We start from the raw sequence: 19,116 nt of genomic DNA, 5'->3' as shown, positions 1-19,116 counted from the left end.
GATTAAATATATAATGAGGAGAAAAATCCCAACAAAAGACATTCCATATAGCCCATACAGCGATGAGTTCAAACAAATTATCCAGGCATAAATGTTTGGACGAAATTGTGAAGACAATTTGAAATATATGCACCATTTGAAAGGCATTATATAAGGATCTTTTGTTATGTACAAATTGTATATTGTTTGTGATACTTTTATGTAAAATTTGGTTCGAATGATTATTTTAATGCTCTCTTTGAACGAGAAAGGATATGATAAATAATTAAAAATGCGATATATTTATAATCTTTATATGACATTTGTATTTAAGTGAAGCATGCATTCAAACTTTTTTTGTAAATAAGATATGATACTGTTAGGGAAATTTGAAAAGAAAAGTCCGATTTTAAAGCTGCGTTTATGCATGTAATTTTTAAGAAATAGACTGTCTTGAAATTTTTTTTTTTTTGTAATTTATGAAATATTTACGAAGATTATCCAGTTAATTCATAGATACCTTTTTTTCAAAATTCAAAATTGTGAATTTGATGGCACCTTCGATAGTGGTGCTGTTTTTCAGGCGGGGCTCTCATGATAACTAGTATATAGTGAAATACGTTTATTCTTAGGTTTGAAAATATTTTCTTTTATTTCTTTGTATTATGCCAATGATCTTAGTACATATTTCTGATGATGAAAGTGCCTCTTCCAAACTAATGAATTTCATGACCCCTGAGACAGGGGTTACCGGTGGTTTGGGTACATAATCTAAGATAAATGTATATGCAATGGAATCTACGTTTTTGATATTAAACAACCATCTCTGATGAGCTAATTTGCCTTTTAAAGATATATGTGATATGTGACATCAGGGTCAGTGGTTCCTGTAGAGAGGGGCACTAATAATGATATAGTTAAAATGCACTTCTTTCTTTGTTTTTCTGATCTACATCTGAGTATAAAGTAACAACATTAAGCATGCTCATTGCAAAGCTATAATTAGCATTGTTGAATCTTCCAATGTTGTATATTTCAAGCCTTTGATTTAAAACACGAACCAACGTAAATTGTTGGAAAGATGTGCATGATATTCCTGTAACCTATCAGGCTCTATGGGCCTCTTGTATTTATTAACATTTGTCTCTATAGGAATTCCTTTTCAAACATATAGGAGCAATAAGATAGAAACCCAGTATAATGCACATTGAATTATGCTAACATAGTCGCCTGAGAGTAGGATACATACGTTTGTTTGTTAACGAAGACTGTCCGGTAAAATCGTGGACAAATTGTCTAGTTTGAAAACGAATCATCACTGTGTTCTAAAATTTTCATTTTTAGTACATTTGTCGTCAATAAACAATAGCAAATTTCAAATGGATTTATGCATATATACCTGTAAATAATGCACGGATGATAACGTCAAAGAGTCTAAAGTAGTGTCACGTTTCTTTTTGGAAAAAAGTTGGATATATTCCATGTAAATTAAGGAAATCATTAGTGCATATGCTTGAGTCTCCTTAATTCCTGCATAAGCAGACAAGAAACCAAATTGCACACAGATGGGACTTTATGAAGATTTATTAGTACCTTATGGACAAAATTTATTAGCTTTCATACATGACTCGGCTCCGCCTCGCCAGGTATAAAATTTACTAACCAGGTATCATCCCGTACCCTGTCACTAAAAGACTATGTAACTAATAACCTACGGTCTACAGTAACGGCGTCTTCGGCTATTACAAATATAGATATTTGTCAGTATGTTTTGTTCTACCCGAGGACTCAATCAAAAAATTTTATTCTAAAGATCTGGTGATATTTCCTTTTTTCTTTTATGTTCATTAAAAGTCTCTAAGGGCGCCATAACTAAATCATAACCACACTAAAGTGCTCTCCGATGCACCGTAAGGTAATCAAACGTCGCAATTTTTCGTGTGTTGGGTTTACCGCTTTCTCATTTCAAATACTCGGTAAATTTTCAAAAAGACGTCACAATAGATGGAGGATTAAAAATGGGATAATCCTTCCACAGTCTTTTAATTTAATAAATTTATTTCGAAATAATACAGATGATTTCTGTAATGAAGCTCGAGGTCTTTTTTATCTTACGCAGTAGGACCAGTCTATATCTAAGAAATAAGGTAACATCTTTTGGGATATAAATACGGGTTGGTCAAGAAATAAAATTTCATAAAGCCCGAAATAAAATAAAACATTCGCTGATAACTTCAGCTTATTGTGACTATTATATTCTGAAATAAACACTTTGTCCACGACTCTACTGGAGAACCCTCATAAGAAGAAAAAAAATCAATATACAGGTACTGACGTGTTTTTTTTATTTGTGGATTTTACTTCATTTTTTTTTTAATTTGAGGACAGATGACAAACAAACAAACTTTTGTCAAAAATTTTGAAACTAACAACTTGGTTCATGTTTATATGAATAAAAATAGGTTTCACCTCGTAGTTTTTAATTTTTTATTCAAAGTAGTACAAAATTGGAATTGAAGCGAAAAAATATTTGTAAAGAATAATAAGGATTGTTTCAGAAGATATTCTTTTGATTGATTGATTTATTGATTCTATATTGTTTAACGTCCCTCTCGAGAATTTTTCACTCATATGGAGACGCCTCCATTTGCCGGTGGAAGGATGCAAATTTTGTCCAATGCTCGGCACTCAGGGCCATGGAGCAGGGAGGGATCTTTTTCGTGCTAACACCTACTGCAACACGGGACCTCGGTTTATACGGTCTAATCCGAAGGACCGGTCTCCACGTCCCACAGTGGGATTCGAACCCGCGACGTAATTTAAGGATTGACTCTTACTTCGCGAATCTAGAGCAGACGCTCTAACCACTGCGCCACGCAGGCGACGGGTAGACTTTTGAACATCACAGGTTTACAACCTGTGATTCTTCATATTCCTGAAATTTATTATTTGCATCATTTGCAATAAACTTAGGTCAAAAAATATATTCCAATCCAGGCATCCATTTTTTGTTTGTATCATCTGTCCTTAAGGAAGGCCTATACTTTTACGGATCCGGTTTTAATTTTACACATCAATATAAAATTCTTATTAATTATCAACCTTCTATTGAAATAAAACCTTTTTTGGCGATTGAAAATTATTTAGCAAGTACATAGTTTTTTGTTTGTTTTTTTTTTTTTGTGTTATTGTGTTTTCAAAATATTCAATGTACATTATTTATGAAAATTAACACTTTGCACTATGTCTATAGGATCTATATGTCATTTGGTATATACACAGACGCAAAATTCTTTATTGCTTTTATATACCTAAAGATTTTTTATTTTCATTTCAGTAATATAAACTGAATTGAGATCTATTTTCAAAAATGGGGGTATACATCTTCAAAAGACTGTTTTGTTTAAAATTTTCTGTTCAACCACAATAAAGTATGTGTTTCTGTTAACTTTAGATATAAATCTCAATAGTTTTAATGAGAATTATAAAAAAAAAACTAAAGATATTTTGAGATGTTTTTCCTGAAAGACATGGACAGATTCAACGTCTATTTGTTTATGTTTTGCAGTAAAGATTTAAAATATTCTCTTGGCAAATGGATATTTTTGATTTTCATAAGTTTTAACATAAATTTGATATGATTTGGTGCATAACTAAATAAAACATGAATTCACATTTCTTTATGTTCAATTTTGGCTGATGAGTTTTTAGAGGTATGTGCTCTGAGACGTGTTGTATGAAAATTAACCTGCAAAGATATGTCTTTTAAGGTTGTTTAAGTTAGTTTAAGACTTATTTAAGGTATTCAATTTAAAAAAAATTATCAGTTTGACAGAAAATTCTGAAAGTCCGGGCCTACCTTGAAAATTAAATATTTGTATTTACTGTGGATAGCTTTCATAATAATAAATGTTTTTAGACATAAAATAGAATTTACATAGATCAATGTCTTAAATTCATAGTGTAGTGGTGCATGTAAGAGCGTCTGCTCTATAGTTGTTGATTAGTATTTCAGTTTAAACGATGATAGAAAACATCCCGTTCTACAGCAATACTTGGAAATATCCCTCAAAAGCAGGATTAGTATTTTCTTGCAGACTTGTAGCAACAGGGAGGGGGCAGGGGGCGCCCCCCCCAGCTTTTTTTCGAACATCACATATACTTTAGGAAATGCTCTTTTTAAAAAGGAAACGAACTAAATAAAGATACCTGGAAAAATGGTTCCCATGTACATGTACTACTATGCTTTGTAAAACAAATATTAAACTTATGAAAAGACATCATAAAGATGTCTGGTAAAGTACTTTTAAAGTGATAGTCTTCTTTGCAGGAAATACTATTACTCTGCTATGTCTCTATCATAAGTATAAGTTAAGTACCTCCAGTCCTTTACATATCATCTGATAGCTTTCAAAAGCTATCCTCTTAAATTTGGTCTACAGTTAGAGTTGCTGCCCCCAGGCTTTGAAAAAATAAAGCACTCCAAGCACAAACATGGAATCTCTAATACACAAGGACACTTTTCCTAGAGTAGTATTTTAACTGTTCAAGCATGTTTTTTTTTTCATTTTACCTGATGTCCATATTTTTGCAATTTTTCACATTAATTGTTGCCTTCTTGTTCTTGTTCAAGTTTATTATTCGGGTTTATATATCATATTGAAAACCTACTCCGATCTTTGTATTATTTCATGGAATGTTGAAAAGATTTTGCTGAATATCTTAAGAACTTTTATTCTGAATACAATAAAGACAATTGAAAAATAAAGCGGTTAACTATAAATATGATTTGACTTTATAAAAAGATAAAATTCTTCAATATATACATTATATATACATTATATTAGCTTTAATATTTAGGAACAAACTGTATAAGATGTCAAATATTTGAAAAATAAACAAATATTAAAGATAAAGTTCTGAGAAAGATCATAATATCTAGCTGTCTATTATTAGAAAAGGAGTATAAATAAATGTAATGTACTGAGAATAGTAAATGACATAAAGTTGCTAATACTATCTGTTTAATAAAAGTAAATATCAAAATCATCCTAGAAATGACAGGACTTAACCAACGTCAACTCTAGTTTTTGTGTCTGATCATCATTCCAGTCTTTTGCAGCGCTTCTCCATATATAAAGGCATCCCATACAACATGTGTCCAATTATTTTGAATGGCAGTCTGTGCGTACAGTCCGTTCAGGTGTGCTTTGTGGCAATTGTTGTACCACCAGCCTCCGTGCCATTCTGTAGCACAGTGTCTATATTTATCTACGTCATTGTCTTGATCCTTAGTGCTAAATTTACATCCATTGTGATAATACAAACTGTCACCTAAAACAGAGTATTGCTAACACAGTCCATTGCTTATCAATAAAACAGAGGGAAATGACATCATAAACAAGAATGATATGTACTATAACTTTAACTAGTAACACTCTGCTAGATATTTGGACAAAACATATCACTGTACAGTAAATATGTGTAATCAGGAATTTCATGCATTTCTTTAGGAAATACCTGAAATTCCTATTCTGCTTAGGAAATACGCGTATTTACTGATTTCAGTTATGAAACACACATATATAGATTATTTTTCAACGCTTTTTACACTTCTTGCTGACTGTCTTTTGGTGAGATGATTTAAATTACGAATCAATATCAATTATAATATCATATGAATAAATAATACGTGAAATAGACCTTTGTTTGATCACAATTATAAAAATTGCAGTAAATTCAAACCATCGAAGCATCTTAGTTGCAAATAAATCGAATTATAATGCTGTTTATTAAAAATGCAGAAAAAATATGATGAAATACATATGGAATAGACCATAAAACTTTACTTTCAGGCATTTTCCACCCTCTAGCTCACAATTTTAATGGTTCAAGGTAGAAAACTGCATTTTTTCATTGAATTTAGTTTAAATTAATTAATTAATAATTGCAAAGCAGCGGTACATGTACCTAAACACGTTACCATATATTTCTATGTAGCTTTAAAAAATTAAAAGTTCTGCATATATCAGCATTAAAAAATCGAAAAGAACTATTTGCAGTATATTGCATATTTTTGCCCTCTCAAAAGTCATTTTTTGAAAATTTCTTGACATCTACTGAATTGTATAAATTGTATAAAAAATATGAAATAACAAAGTATATTACAGCTTCAAAGTAGATTATTGGCTTTTTTTTTGTTTGTCGTCATAAACTTGTCGGATTTTGTATTTTTTCAGAAATAGGACAAAATTGACAAAATTTTAACAATTTTAGCAATGGAATTTATGAAACGCAGATCTGCTCAAGAACAATATTTAAATATTTCATCGATATTACATTGTATCATTCTACACATTATATCAAAATTTTGAGCTTGAGCAGACCTGCGCTTGGTGACTTTTACTAAAATTATCTAAGTAATATATATCCTTTTCTGTAGAAATCATGGCAATTTTCAATTCATGTCATTTTCCTGACGTCATTTCAAAGATATGAAGTCATTTTTTTTGAAAATATTCAATGCATCAAAGTCTGCAGATATACCCTATATCCTGTTTAAAGAAATAATTTTAAATTTCTCCGTCAAAGTTTGTTTGGGTGGGGGGAGGGCAAATATTGGTCATTACCGTATAAAGTCCTTTATGTTTATAGATTTATAATGGAAATAATTACGGAAAAACTTGTCCAAATATATCATTTTGATGTTGAAAGCTCCAAAAAATTTGCATCTCTATAAATATTTGAATTGTGAATATTAGGGAATACATTTTACATTAGAAGTACGGTAAAGAAAATGTCCGAATGAAGATACACGAGAGGAAGATTTTGCCCCCAGCAGAGATAATTGAAGAAAATATCTATTCTTAGAAATATCACTCACTAAAGAATATTTGTCATCACACATGCAAGGTAATCTTCCAAAATATATGTTTCAATTGGGCATAAATTTTAATTAATGATTTTTTTCTCTAAAAACCAATTTGGGGTCCTCATAGATTGTAACAGTAAACTATTCAGCACTAATGCTTTGATATAAATAAGAATAAATAAAACATAAATAAATAAGACAATAAATGTATTATAAGACGCTTATAGTATAAAAACTCATTTTTGGATATTGACCTCATTTTGAATAAAAGGTGTGGTTTTTTTTATTTATTTATTTATTTTTTAAAGAGCTTTGTTTTTAATGGATTTTATCTCATCTGGAAGTGAATTCCACTACTTGATACCATTATAATAGAAAGAATCTGACTCCGATTCAACAATTCTGTGGACCAAAAAATTCAATTTGCTGGACCTAATTGTTCTAGTTGTTCTTGTAGAGTTTTGAATAAAATGATCAGATAAATAATTTATAAATAAAATGATCAGATAAAAAATTGGTAGCTGGTAAAAGAAATTCCTATAACCAAATTCACTCTTCGTTTCAAAGCTGCACGTTTTCAATACAAACAGTTGATAATCAATGTTGATCAAACGTTTGAGTCATACAAAATTCCACTTACTGTCGAAACGTTTTTGATAATTTCATGAAGAGTTTAAATTTCACCGAGTTTAACCATATTCGGGTGTATACAAATCGTGAACAGAGTATCTTCTAGTCGATGAAACGATGATACATATGCCTTATCTTATCAAAGGACAAGATAGGGTAAGACCAGTATTTGGCCCCCGATTTTGGGTGTCTTTCAGAATGATCCAACAGTTTATCCATGAAAACCTGTTTTCACCCCTGCCACAAAATGAGTACTGGTTTTAAGATTAAGAATATACAGAGGTCACAGTGAGGTCAGGAAATAGGTCAATTTTCGAAATGTCAAATTTTATGCAAATTTTCACTAATTTTACAGCACATTTTCTTTCGGAAAACATAGAGCACACGCTTGCCTATCTACCAAATTTATATATTGTATACACTGATATCAGATGCTGTATATGTGTAAAAATCTCAGATAGGCAAGTGTGTGCTCTATGTTTTCCGAAGAGAAATGTACCCAAAATATGATGAAAATCCACCAGAATTGAGGAAATTCGGGAAAATGTCCTATTTCTGAACCCTCTAGTGGTTTCCATGTAGGCTTTGAATCAAAATTAGTGCTTGTCTTAAAGTTAGCATCATTTTAACTTCTTAACTACAAACTTTCACAGTTTTATCAGTGTTCTGATTTTTATATAAAAAATTTGGCTGTTACCCTATCTTGTCCTTTGCATTTTAGGGGGGATATATTTTGCTGGAAAGTATATGCTAGTATTTTTTTTTTTTTGGAAAAAAAGAGTTTATGGCGATTTGACACGTAAGGATGAATAAGCATATATGGACAAGGCATGTTTTTATGTCATTTTTTCTTTACAAAAATTCATATTCATTCTAATAAGTTTGTAAATATTTTTTTAATAATTAAATAACGCAGAAGTAGAAATTAAATTAATTGACAAACAATTCGTGTTTAAAGAATGGATACGTAAAGGGTACTCTCTTCACCTCGAGAAGATATAATGTACATTCCATCCACAAAATCAAATGTTGTATTATGCTCGGTGATTTATCGGTGTTATGTGAATTTGAATCAATTTATTTGGGACCAAAATGGCGTTTCAGCAGAATTACACACTTTCAACAGAAGTACGCTGTGGAGTGATGTCGTAGAGAGCCCCCTAAAAACTTGGATTTTGCTAAGATAATGCATTGAGTCTTCCCCAGAAAAATCATTGGGAAAAAAATGGAAAATTATGTATAATGTCAGCTTTGTAGAAACAATTTTCATTAAATGCTGTTTAAAACCCATACTTACTGATTATTTTAAAGGATAGGATTAATTATCCAGCTTTGTTCGGTAAAAAAAAAAAATGTGTAAAACTGGCTTAAAGCTTCAATGAATTTCTTTGCTATTCAGCAATTACATGTATTTTCTAAAACAGCCAGTTCATACAGATGTTATATTTTGTGGTTCCTATTCATTAAAATGAAAATCGTTCAGAATAAGCATTGTATCAAAATATTTGTCTTGTATAATTATTTCATGAACAAATATTATATATGATATAAATAGACTTACCCGCTGTTCCATTATACCCTGACACACTGAGGTTGTATTTACTACCTTCATCCTCGATATAAAATGTGGAAAACTGAGCGTATGCTTTAGCGCCATTAAATCTTTGTAGCTCAACCCGGAGTTCCTGGTCTTTGTTCCTTGTCAGCTCATAGATTGCGTCATTCCCTTTGAAATAAATATCTTAACTCTTATATCATGTCATAGCATTAAGACCCCCGTTGTTTCTCATAAGCTTTCGAAAAAGTGTATCGTAAACTTGTACATGTTGTAATTGTTTTTGTGTTTTATTTACAGCGCGGCAATATAGATTCCGGGTCTAGCTAAATATATAGTCTAGCTATTTTGTTTACGAGTATGTGTATGTGATTCAGGCTGACTGATAATCACAACGGGCATTGTGTGCTTGCAAATTTTTAATATGTGTTATATAACTTCGCGCTTTTTTACCTTTGTGTCAGGAATGCTAATAAATGAAAGTATACACAGGACTGTTTTTTTATTTACGTAATTTATGAAGCTTGCTAAAAAAAATTTTTTTAATTATTAATAAATGACCATTAAAATTCCAAACTGCATTTTCATTTTTGTCAAACAGTGCATTTTTTATCCATAAAAACAATTTTTATATGGAAATACGTTATTATAAACATACTCTGTATATGTGTTATATGTTCTGCTCACGCATGTATGTATATATGTTGTAATAATATGTTGAATTGATCTCTATGTTGTTAAATAACAACCAAAAAGATATCAATAAACTGGTTAAAAAAAAACCTGGTTGACTTTGTTTTCAATCGCATAAAGCTTACTTTGATCACAAAAATTCCAATCAAATTCGCAAAGAGAATCAACATTGATTTTAACAAGATATTTCAAATCGGTTTAAGGAATTTTGAATAAAGTAATTTCATGTTAAAGTGCAGTTTTTGCTGCATTGTGGCCTTTGTGATTCCAGTGATGCCGACACGGCTCGGAATCCAACAAAGTTAACTGTTTTACCCTGTTGGGTGAAGTGATAATACTAATTAATATATCTTAAATATAAGAATGATCAAGATTCTGATTTTTGGGAGTTGAACTATGTTCAATCTCCCATGGGCATCACGTATTTAACATGCGCAGTAATTTGTGTTGATTATATAGAGCTGAAAGCGAGGCTACTGTGTCGGCTGATTTACTCCTACGATATTCAACAGAAAACATGCATAAACATCCGCCACAAATAGTTCATGTCATTTTCTCCTGAATTTATCAAATTTTCATAATATAAGTAAATGTAATAATAAAGTAATCTTATTTTGAATATTAGATTTCGTTCAAAGTAAAAATAAATTACAAATAACCTCGAAAGTTTTTGTAATGAAACTCATTTTTAGTGTAGCGTCCTACAATGAAAGAGATACGAACGACAACTCTACATACTGACGGCAAGCGATAAATCTAGTCTTCTCGACGCCCGACGGTCCCGGATTTTTAGCAATTTATTCAAACTTTTCATGAATATTTTCTTGGTTTAAATGAATTCATTAATGCATAAAAACTTTAGGAAACATGCGTATTCATTACTAAATCAGCAGTGTCACCTGCCAAAAGCGGTAAAACTAGTACTCTTTTGCAAATGTTAAAACCAAAACTGGACACCGATGTTTTCGTAAAATCGCGATTAAAAACAATAAAATGAAGTTTATATTTTTTAATAAAAGGAAAACCTCATTTGCATACCAGATAATTTGTACGCACACAAACTCTCACATATACCACTGTTGTTTTTTTTTTATGTTTGGTCAATATATATTTGTTTTTAACTTGGTATTGCATTTTTTTCACAATATTAAAAAAGATTAAGTTCTGACAAACTCCATGTATAATGTTTGTGTAATTGAAATACATTTATATTCACAGAGAAGTTTTATATAACAAACCTGTTAGCTCTTAAAAGGATGCTGTGTTAAAATCCACATTTTATCAACATTGGTATTATTCCTGCGAAATTGAAATTTTCATAACACATGGTAAAAGTGCAAAGGAAAAATATATTACAAATTTGTAACTGTGAGCAGTGAATTATATAAATGATCAACTGCCTCTTATATGAATATAACGGCAGTGTCCATGTTTTGCAATGGGAAACCCAAAATATGTGAAGGATGAAAAAGTAATAGAAGAAGCACAATGGCAATATGTAATAAAGATTCTATGAAAATTACGTTCAGTGGTGTAAGAGGAGTTGCGGATAAGAGATGGGTATACCTAAAGCGTAACAAACAGATGGACGGAAATCCCTATTTATAAATACCCTCGAGCTCCCGCTTTTCAAGCAGGGGGTATAAAAAAGGACTAGTGTAGGCAGGCAAGCATTATGGCCCATGCATTGTTTTGCTATTCAATGTCTCTGAATGTCTTTCTCAAAACTGTTGCAACTCAAAAAATCTGAAACAGTTGTCTGTCTATTTGAAATAATAATATTGTTCTCTCACTTAACCTCCCGATCAAAGATTTTATTTTACACCATGTTCAACTCCCACGAGTGCTTTCAGTACTTTGATTAATGGATTGTAAGCAAAAAAGGGAGTCTGAAAATATAGTAAATATGTTGTCACTAGAAGGTTTTATGTATTCAAATGCAAGTTGTATGGCTTTTGCTTCCGCAGTAAAAACTGTTGCTTCATTTGGAAGCCATGTTGAGAATATACTATTATCAATTAATGCAGCTGACGCAACTGTATCTTTATCTTTTGAACCATCTGTATAGATTTCGACTGTAGAACCCATAGAATGTTTTATTTCGGCCAATCTTTGTTTAAAAACAAGGGAATTCGTTTCTGACTTCTTGAATTCAGTTAAAGATTTGTCGACACTTGGATTTATTAATTTCCAGGGCAGTATTTCAGAGACAGTTGTAGGCTTTATAATATCCAAAGGAAGTTCAGAGTCTCTTATACGTATATTTTTTAGATAGTAGACCAAGTGGTTTTTTACACGTTGTTCTTTTATGATTGTTTAACATGTTTAAAACGGTATAGATTACTGTTGTTTTGAATAGAAAAAAAATTGATTATAATGTTCATCTTTATCAAAGCTGACACCGACGTTGTGATTTTATATATCTTTGAAAACCTTATAATTTAAATGTTTCATAAACAAATCTTACCAATCCAGTACTTTTTGGAGGGATGCCCAAATCTTTGTATATACTAAGTATTCCGTCACTTCATTTAGGTAGACATAGGTATTTTAAAATGTATAATGTAAATGTTACATAAACTAAACTTACCAATCCAGTAATTTTTAGAAGGATCTCCAAATCCTTGTTTATATTCTGACCACGTCCTGTAAAAATCTGTAGAACCGTCTTGTCTTCTTTGTATAGCCTGAAACATTGAAGGTTATCTCTTAGATCTTTTTTTACGTAAAGTAGGTTTCAGTAAGAAAACTTTACAATGACAAGTAATAGCTTTTCAAAAAAGCTTGCCTGACTAATGCAATCAATATCTATAGAACCTATAATCATGATAAGTTATTTATATAAACTTTTACATTGGGGTGAGGGGTAATTATTTCAAAAGATTAAATTATGAAGACGTCGAACAAAACATCATGCATTAATTTTAAGTTGTTTGCTACTTATGAAAGCAATGGACAGCCTCGTTTTTGAAGGGGGGGAGGGGCAGCTAGAGAATTTTTTTCACTCACCTGCAAAAAAAAAAGGAATAAGCCCAAAGTTGAAAATCCTAATTCGGGGGGGGGGGGGGGGGGGGGGGGGGGGTCGTGACCAACTTTTTTTCAGTGTAAAGTTCTTTCTGTACCAATTTTTTTAGCATTAAATACTGCATTTCTCTTTCATAAATTTCCTGTTGTATACGGGGTTGGGGGGGGGTCCAACCTTTCAATTAAAATTTCCTATATATAGTAAAAGGTTGGGAAAAAAGTTGGGGGACAGCCTCCTCCCCCCGTGCACCCTCTGTTGCTACGTGTCTGATGGAAAAGGAACAGTGAGATTTTATTTAAAGGTTAATTTTGTATGTGTTAAAAATTGGTTTTGATCTGTTTTTCGTTTGTTGTATAAGGACGCCTGTGGAGTGTTACAAATACTTCGAACTCAGGACCAATGAGCAGTTTCATGTAATCTTTTTCGTGCTAACACCTACTGCGACTCAGGACTTGGTTTTAAACGGTCTCATCCTAAGGACCGATCTCCACGTCCTGCAGTGGATTCGAACCCTCGACGTAAACTCAGCTCCTTATTCCGCAACTCTATAAATGGTTTTAGAAGATGTAGTAATTAAATAAGGGAAATGAACTAATAAATTAATGTATACTGGAAAGCCGTGCCTATATGTAAAGGTTATATTGATTTAAACATTAAAATTTAGAATTAGATTCAACTGCATAGACTACCAGGAAGACAGCTGAGAATATGATAACTATGCAAGAAATAAATGAATCGTTATGATTAACATGCAGAATATGTTTAAATTAAGAACTATATTGTTGGGTATGCCAGAGTATGAACGATTGTTGGAAACAGCCCGTTATGCATAAATGACCCATGCAACGAACTTGACGGTGATTCCTTATACTAGTATTCCTCAATCCTGGAATAGGAGGGACACTTTTCCTAAGTCTATTTCCTGTGTTTCATAGGAGGAAGAATTTTATCTCTGAACACTGGGGGGGGGGGGGGGGTCCGGGCGAGATATGATCAGAAATATTATGTATATTTGGCCAGTTTTCCTCTTAAACTTTAATTGATGTAACTTCTAACTGCTTTCACAATATCATTGATATGTTTTTCCCCAAAGTTCGAAATTCCGATAAAAAGATGAAGTTTTCATTTCCATTCAGTGCAGTAGAATCATCCAGGAAAAGGGCGCGAAGATATACACGTGACATTTGGCGCAAAATGATTGTGACACCCCTTACCTCGAAGACAAATGGACTCATCCAATAGTACAGAAATGCAGAAAAAAGGTCAAACGGACATGTCCGTATATGAAATCGCATGAAATAAACAGCTGCATGCAAAAAAATTAAAGGAAATAAATACATCAATATATTGTATCAGTAAGACGGTTATTTTTTTCTGCTAAATGTTTTGTTGAAACGGAGGTAACAAATTCCAGTGATAACCAACATGCACAAAATTTTGCTGGCTAACTGTGACCTCTTCTCTTCGCACCTTGGAAATATCAATCCTTATACAGCCTGACGCCGTGACGTCAGGCAATAAACAACATTAGAGAACAAACAGGCAAATCTCCTTATAGTAACAGGAAAGTAGAATTAGTGACTAATTAAACATACCGTCCAACCACCCCCTTCTGTTGTCATATCACAGAACGCAAGCTTTGTCTTAGATGTAATATTAAGTTGATAAACCCCGTCGTGTCCTTGCAGACTCGGCTTATTCCGTAAAATGTTCCAGCAATCCAGCACTGTTTGAAAAAATACAAGTTTACATTATAATAGTTAGGATTCAGATGTACATGACATATTTTTAGCAGACAGCTCTTGGAATTTATATCATCAGGACATTTCTTTACGAATATGATCAATCACAGCTCAGCTATTCTTAAAACGATTTTTAGATTTTCACCCTAATGTGGCCACGCCCTACCCCAGGTCATGATTTGAAAAATTAAGGATCTATATTTCGCTGAAAAGATTTTTGATCTATTTATTTTATTTTAATGGTAAACAAACTAATTACCTTTCGTGACCCCGCTCTACCCCCCGGGTGAACAATTTCTAAAAAGAGGTAAATTTTTGACAAGTAAGTTGATGAAACAAAAATATCAGCAGTCTCGTTTAAAGTCATCATTTCGTAAGTTCTATGGTCGATACAATGACCTTGTCAGTAAATACAATTTATTATTGAGTCAAATGCTGACTGACGTTTTTCATACCAATTGATAGTCCATTATTTATACATTGAATTGCAGACGGATTTTTTCGTTATGGCCTGATCATTACAGGTGTGAACGGTCAGCAGGGGATGCTCACTCCTCCATGGCACATGATCCCACCTCTGATGTTTAGGAGGTCCGTGATTGCTCTGCTCCTATTTTGTATTGTTTTATGGACATTGAGATTGAATGCTGTTCGTTATCTCCACATCCTTCTCCCTTCATCCTTCCACATAATTTTTTGCTTTTTTGGCCCAGTGGATCTTAAGAGAAAGAATTTTTATTGACCCTTCCTATTTCTATCTTTCCTTGATAATGTCTTTTTTTCAGGGAGTTAGGCCCTTCATTTTAACAATTAAATCCTCCTTCTTAAACTTAGCCAATGGTTCTTGAGAAGAGATTTGAAAATTTTAAAGACGGAGGAAAGAACAAACGGACTGGCGAAGGACAAATGATATCAGAAAAAGGGCCCATGGGCCAAATCGCTCACCTGAGCACATTGGTTAGGCAAAAACACAAATCAATTCAGTATCGCAGTATTGAAAACATTACAAGGAGGGGAGGGGCTTGAATTTTAAACTATATCAATATAACAATGGCTTTGTTGTACTTAAGACTTTTTTTAAATTCCCTTATATCCCCATAATGACTCATTCCAATTCCAGGGATCATCATTTGAACTTGAATCTACACAATCTGAGGATGTTTCCATATAAATCTGACTAAAATAGCTTTTCTATTTATGAGAAGTTTTTTTTCCAATACCTTCCTATGTTAAACTTTTGAATCCCATAGTGGACCCACCCTATCCCCGGGAGGGTATAATTTGAATAAAAAAGTTTCTGTCTTTGAGAAGATTTTCCTACCCTATGTAAGACTTTGATCCCCCATTATGGCCTCGGGGTGTCACGATTTCAACAAACTAAAATTTACACTACCTGAGGATGTTTCCACATGAATGACCATTGATGGCTTTGCTGTTCTTGAGAAGAATATTTTTAAGATATTTTCTAAAAATCATTTCTATGTAAATTTTAATCGCCCATTGTGGTTGTGTCCTGCCCCTAGAAAGAAAACTTGAATCTACACTAGTATTTGAGGATGCTTCCATATAAATCCCGAGAAAAAGATTTTTCTTGTACATTCTAATGTAAGACTTTGTCCATTATGGTCCGACTCCATCCTCGGAGGGAGCCATGTTTGAACAAACTTGATTCTACACTTCCCGAGGATGCTTCCGCATACATATTACCAAACTTTGCTATTCTTGAAAAGATTTTTAAATATTTTTCAAATATATTTCTATCTAAACTTTTGATCGAATATTGTGGCCCCACCCTTCCTACAAATTTATAATACACAGAACAATAATATTATAGTGTTATCACATTCAGATGCCCTTTGTATTTATTGCTAAATTTTTTAGTTTGGACCAATCAAATGAAGTTATACCTATCACATGGTTAATTTACTCTAGTCATTTTTCTTTTAAAAAGAAACCACGGAATTTTACATTAACCATCTCTTCTCATCCTCGACCCTTTTTGGTAATTCTTACAATTTTACCCAATTACTTGTAAGTTGTTTGCTTATGAAAAATGTAAAAAAAAAAAATTATTTATGGTCTTATGGTGCACTGGCTTGTTTGTGACCACCTTTTCGCTTTTTAAGTGTTTTTTTACCATTATACTATTGGCTGGGCTGATTTTTTGTCATGTGACTAGTCCGTATGTTTAACTAGTCCAATTTTCAATAACTGTATATTTTTTAATCCCAGCCAATTAATTGTCATATAATTTTCTGAATATGTAATGTAGTTTTAATCATTTGTTAATTAACTCAATAAATGACATTTTCAAGCAAGTGTGCTTTTAATCATTCATACAAGAGATGAGGCAAAATTAATCCGGAATTGACATCTCTTATTACAAAAAAAAATTGTAAATTTCAATTTCCTTTAGTTGATTAATTTTGTGATAATGATTTTCATGATATACACATAAAAAGGGATCCATGTGTTCACTTTTAAACTGTGTCCTTACAACAATATGTAAGTATTGGACACTGTTTGAATGCAAGAAGACTTGTATCTCATAAACGTACATTTATTAGAACTATTTTATTGCTGGTCAACTGTATTGACCAGTATTGAGTATTAACTTGATTTGAGTTCTAATAAAACCTGCCAGATTTACTCTCATTTAATGCTTGTATATTGAATATTTGAATTATGAATTGATATTCGAATATTAACTCATCGAATGAATGTTTGAATATTCGTTGACATCTCTATTTAAAATAATGTCTCCCGGGGGTGTGGGGGATGGCACAAAAGGGAATCCAAAATTTACATTGAAACATATAGGAAAAATCTTCAAAAATCAATTTTATTTTTTCCGACTAACCGATAAGATACATATTTCAATATGGTTTTCTATTCTGATCTGCTCTTATTTCGCAGGTATGTTAAGGAAGCATATAAATCATTTCTCGGGAAATAAAGACTTTTTAAAGAAAATAAAGTTTGATAATTTACCCAAACCACAGATAAACGTAAACTATTATTAACTATTGCATAAAGATAAAAGAGTGTCTAACGCAAAGACGTGCACCACCACCACTGCATCACGTGACTTCTATTTATAGCGAAATGTTCCTTAATAAAAAAGCTAATAGAACAACAATACCCCGGAGTTTAATAAATTCTTTGAGTAAATAATATAATCTGAAAACATCTATTTTGCATAGAAAGTGCTGCTAGAATCCCACTGTCCTGTCAGTAAAATAATAATTCCACACATTCGCACGAAACCTTACCCTATGTTTTGAATTTTATACAAATGAACCGAGATTTTTCGTAAAACCATGCTTTACTCTGGATTCTAGCAGCACTATCCAAGTATTTTAGAAGGCGAACTTTCGATCTGTATAAATTTCATGTTTTGAAATATCCAGCTTATGCTGCATTATTTTTGTCAGGAATGACAGAGGAAATGCCGACCGGGATACGTTTTTAGCTGACTGTCTTCAAAAGAGAATATATTCGATGAAAATAAATTAGCATACCTGTTTTATTTACTTAACCCCATATGAATTTCACATAATATTCACGGTATTTGCTTTTCAACCCCATTTTACGTATCTTTGTACATGCCGTTCTTAGCCAAATTCTCTTTACACGACATAATCTATTCCCAAGTTACTTGATGTACACATATGACGTCATCAATGGTACATTTTAATAAAAATGACAGATACAGCATAACAAAATAAAAACATTTTATTCTTGTTAATGTTTAGACGTTTCTATTTTTTTTTCTAGAGTTAAATTACATCTCTAAATACCAATATCACGAAAACTTGTGTTCTAAAATTGACGTCATCTCGCCTACTATGACGTCATAATGTATCACTGACTTAGTCAAGGTAGAATATTCTGTATGCTTCCTTATCACCCCTGCGTTGTTTTTATTTCTCTCTTTCTAGATTTTCCTTCATTTCTTGTTTGTTTGGTATGGTCTGGATGTGAACTATGTTTTTGAAGATTGCAAGAATGACATGTTTTCGTTTCGATTTCTCAAGTCAGGCCTGGGCAGGGACCATGAAAATCACAATTTGTCTTTTTCTTTGCCTGTTAATGCTTTGTATCACAATTGACAGAACTGTTCAATCGAGGAAACTGATAATATTTACGAACAATGCACAACAGACATCCAGACATAAGAAAAAAGACATTCAGCGATAAGTCATAATTTGACCTGAATAAATCAGGTGAACTTAAGAAAATAAATACCTGGAACTGTGATACATTGATGTGACTGAGAAGTCCATGTGCCATTAGGTAAGCATGTAGAGGCAAGAGACGAGTGAGGGGGCATAATACACTTATAGTTCAAAACTGTACCGACTCTGGTTGAATTCACAAACACGGTGGTGTTTTGATTGTCTGGATGTTCACCAGGGCAATCTGTGCAAACAGAATTTAATTTGATTAACTAATATTATTTACAATTATTCTTGTAGGCAAATTCGCCATTTATATTGCATGAAAACTAAACACAAAAAACAATGCCTCGTATTAATATCCGTGTTCTTTTTTTTATCAATTTTAACAAAGTTTCGTCAATCGGTTATAATTATTAGTCAATACAGAGTATACTTTACGT

General features: G+C 32.3%; 1 protein-coding gene across 1 annotated transcript; it reads right to left on the bottom strand.

The window, feature by feature from the left end:
* Nucleotides 1–8,983: 8,983 nt before the first annotated feature.
* Nucleotides 8,984–18,886, bottom strand: LOC134275288 (angiopoietin-4-like). The gene is made up of 4 exons (XM_062757563.1): nt 18,744–18,886; nt 14,349–14,479; nt 12,319–12,415; nt 8,984–9,206 (listed from the first exon to the last, which is right to left on the bottom strand). Exons 1-4 carry the CDS (start codon nt 18,826–18,828, stop codon nt 9,004–9,006), a joined length of 516 nt encoding a protein of 171 aa, XP_062613547.1. The 5' UTR covers nt 18,829–18,886; the 3' UTR covers nt 8,984–9,003.
* Nucleotides 18,887–19,116: the final 230 nt, after the last annotated feature.

Source organism: Saccostrea cucullata, unplaced genomic scaffold (assembly GCF_032062105.1).
Source record: "Saccostrea cucullata isolate Sc308-1 unplaced genomic scaffold, CSIRO_AGI_Scuc_v1 ctg7763, whole genome shotgun sequence".
Lineage (NCBI taxonomy): Eukaryota > Metazoa > Mollusca > Bivalvia > Ostreida > Ostreidae > Saccostrea > Saccostrea cuccullata.
This window is presented reverse-complemented; position numbering and strand designations above follow the sequence as displayed.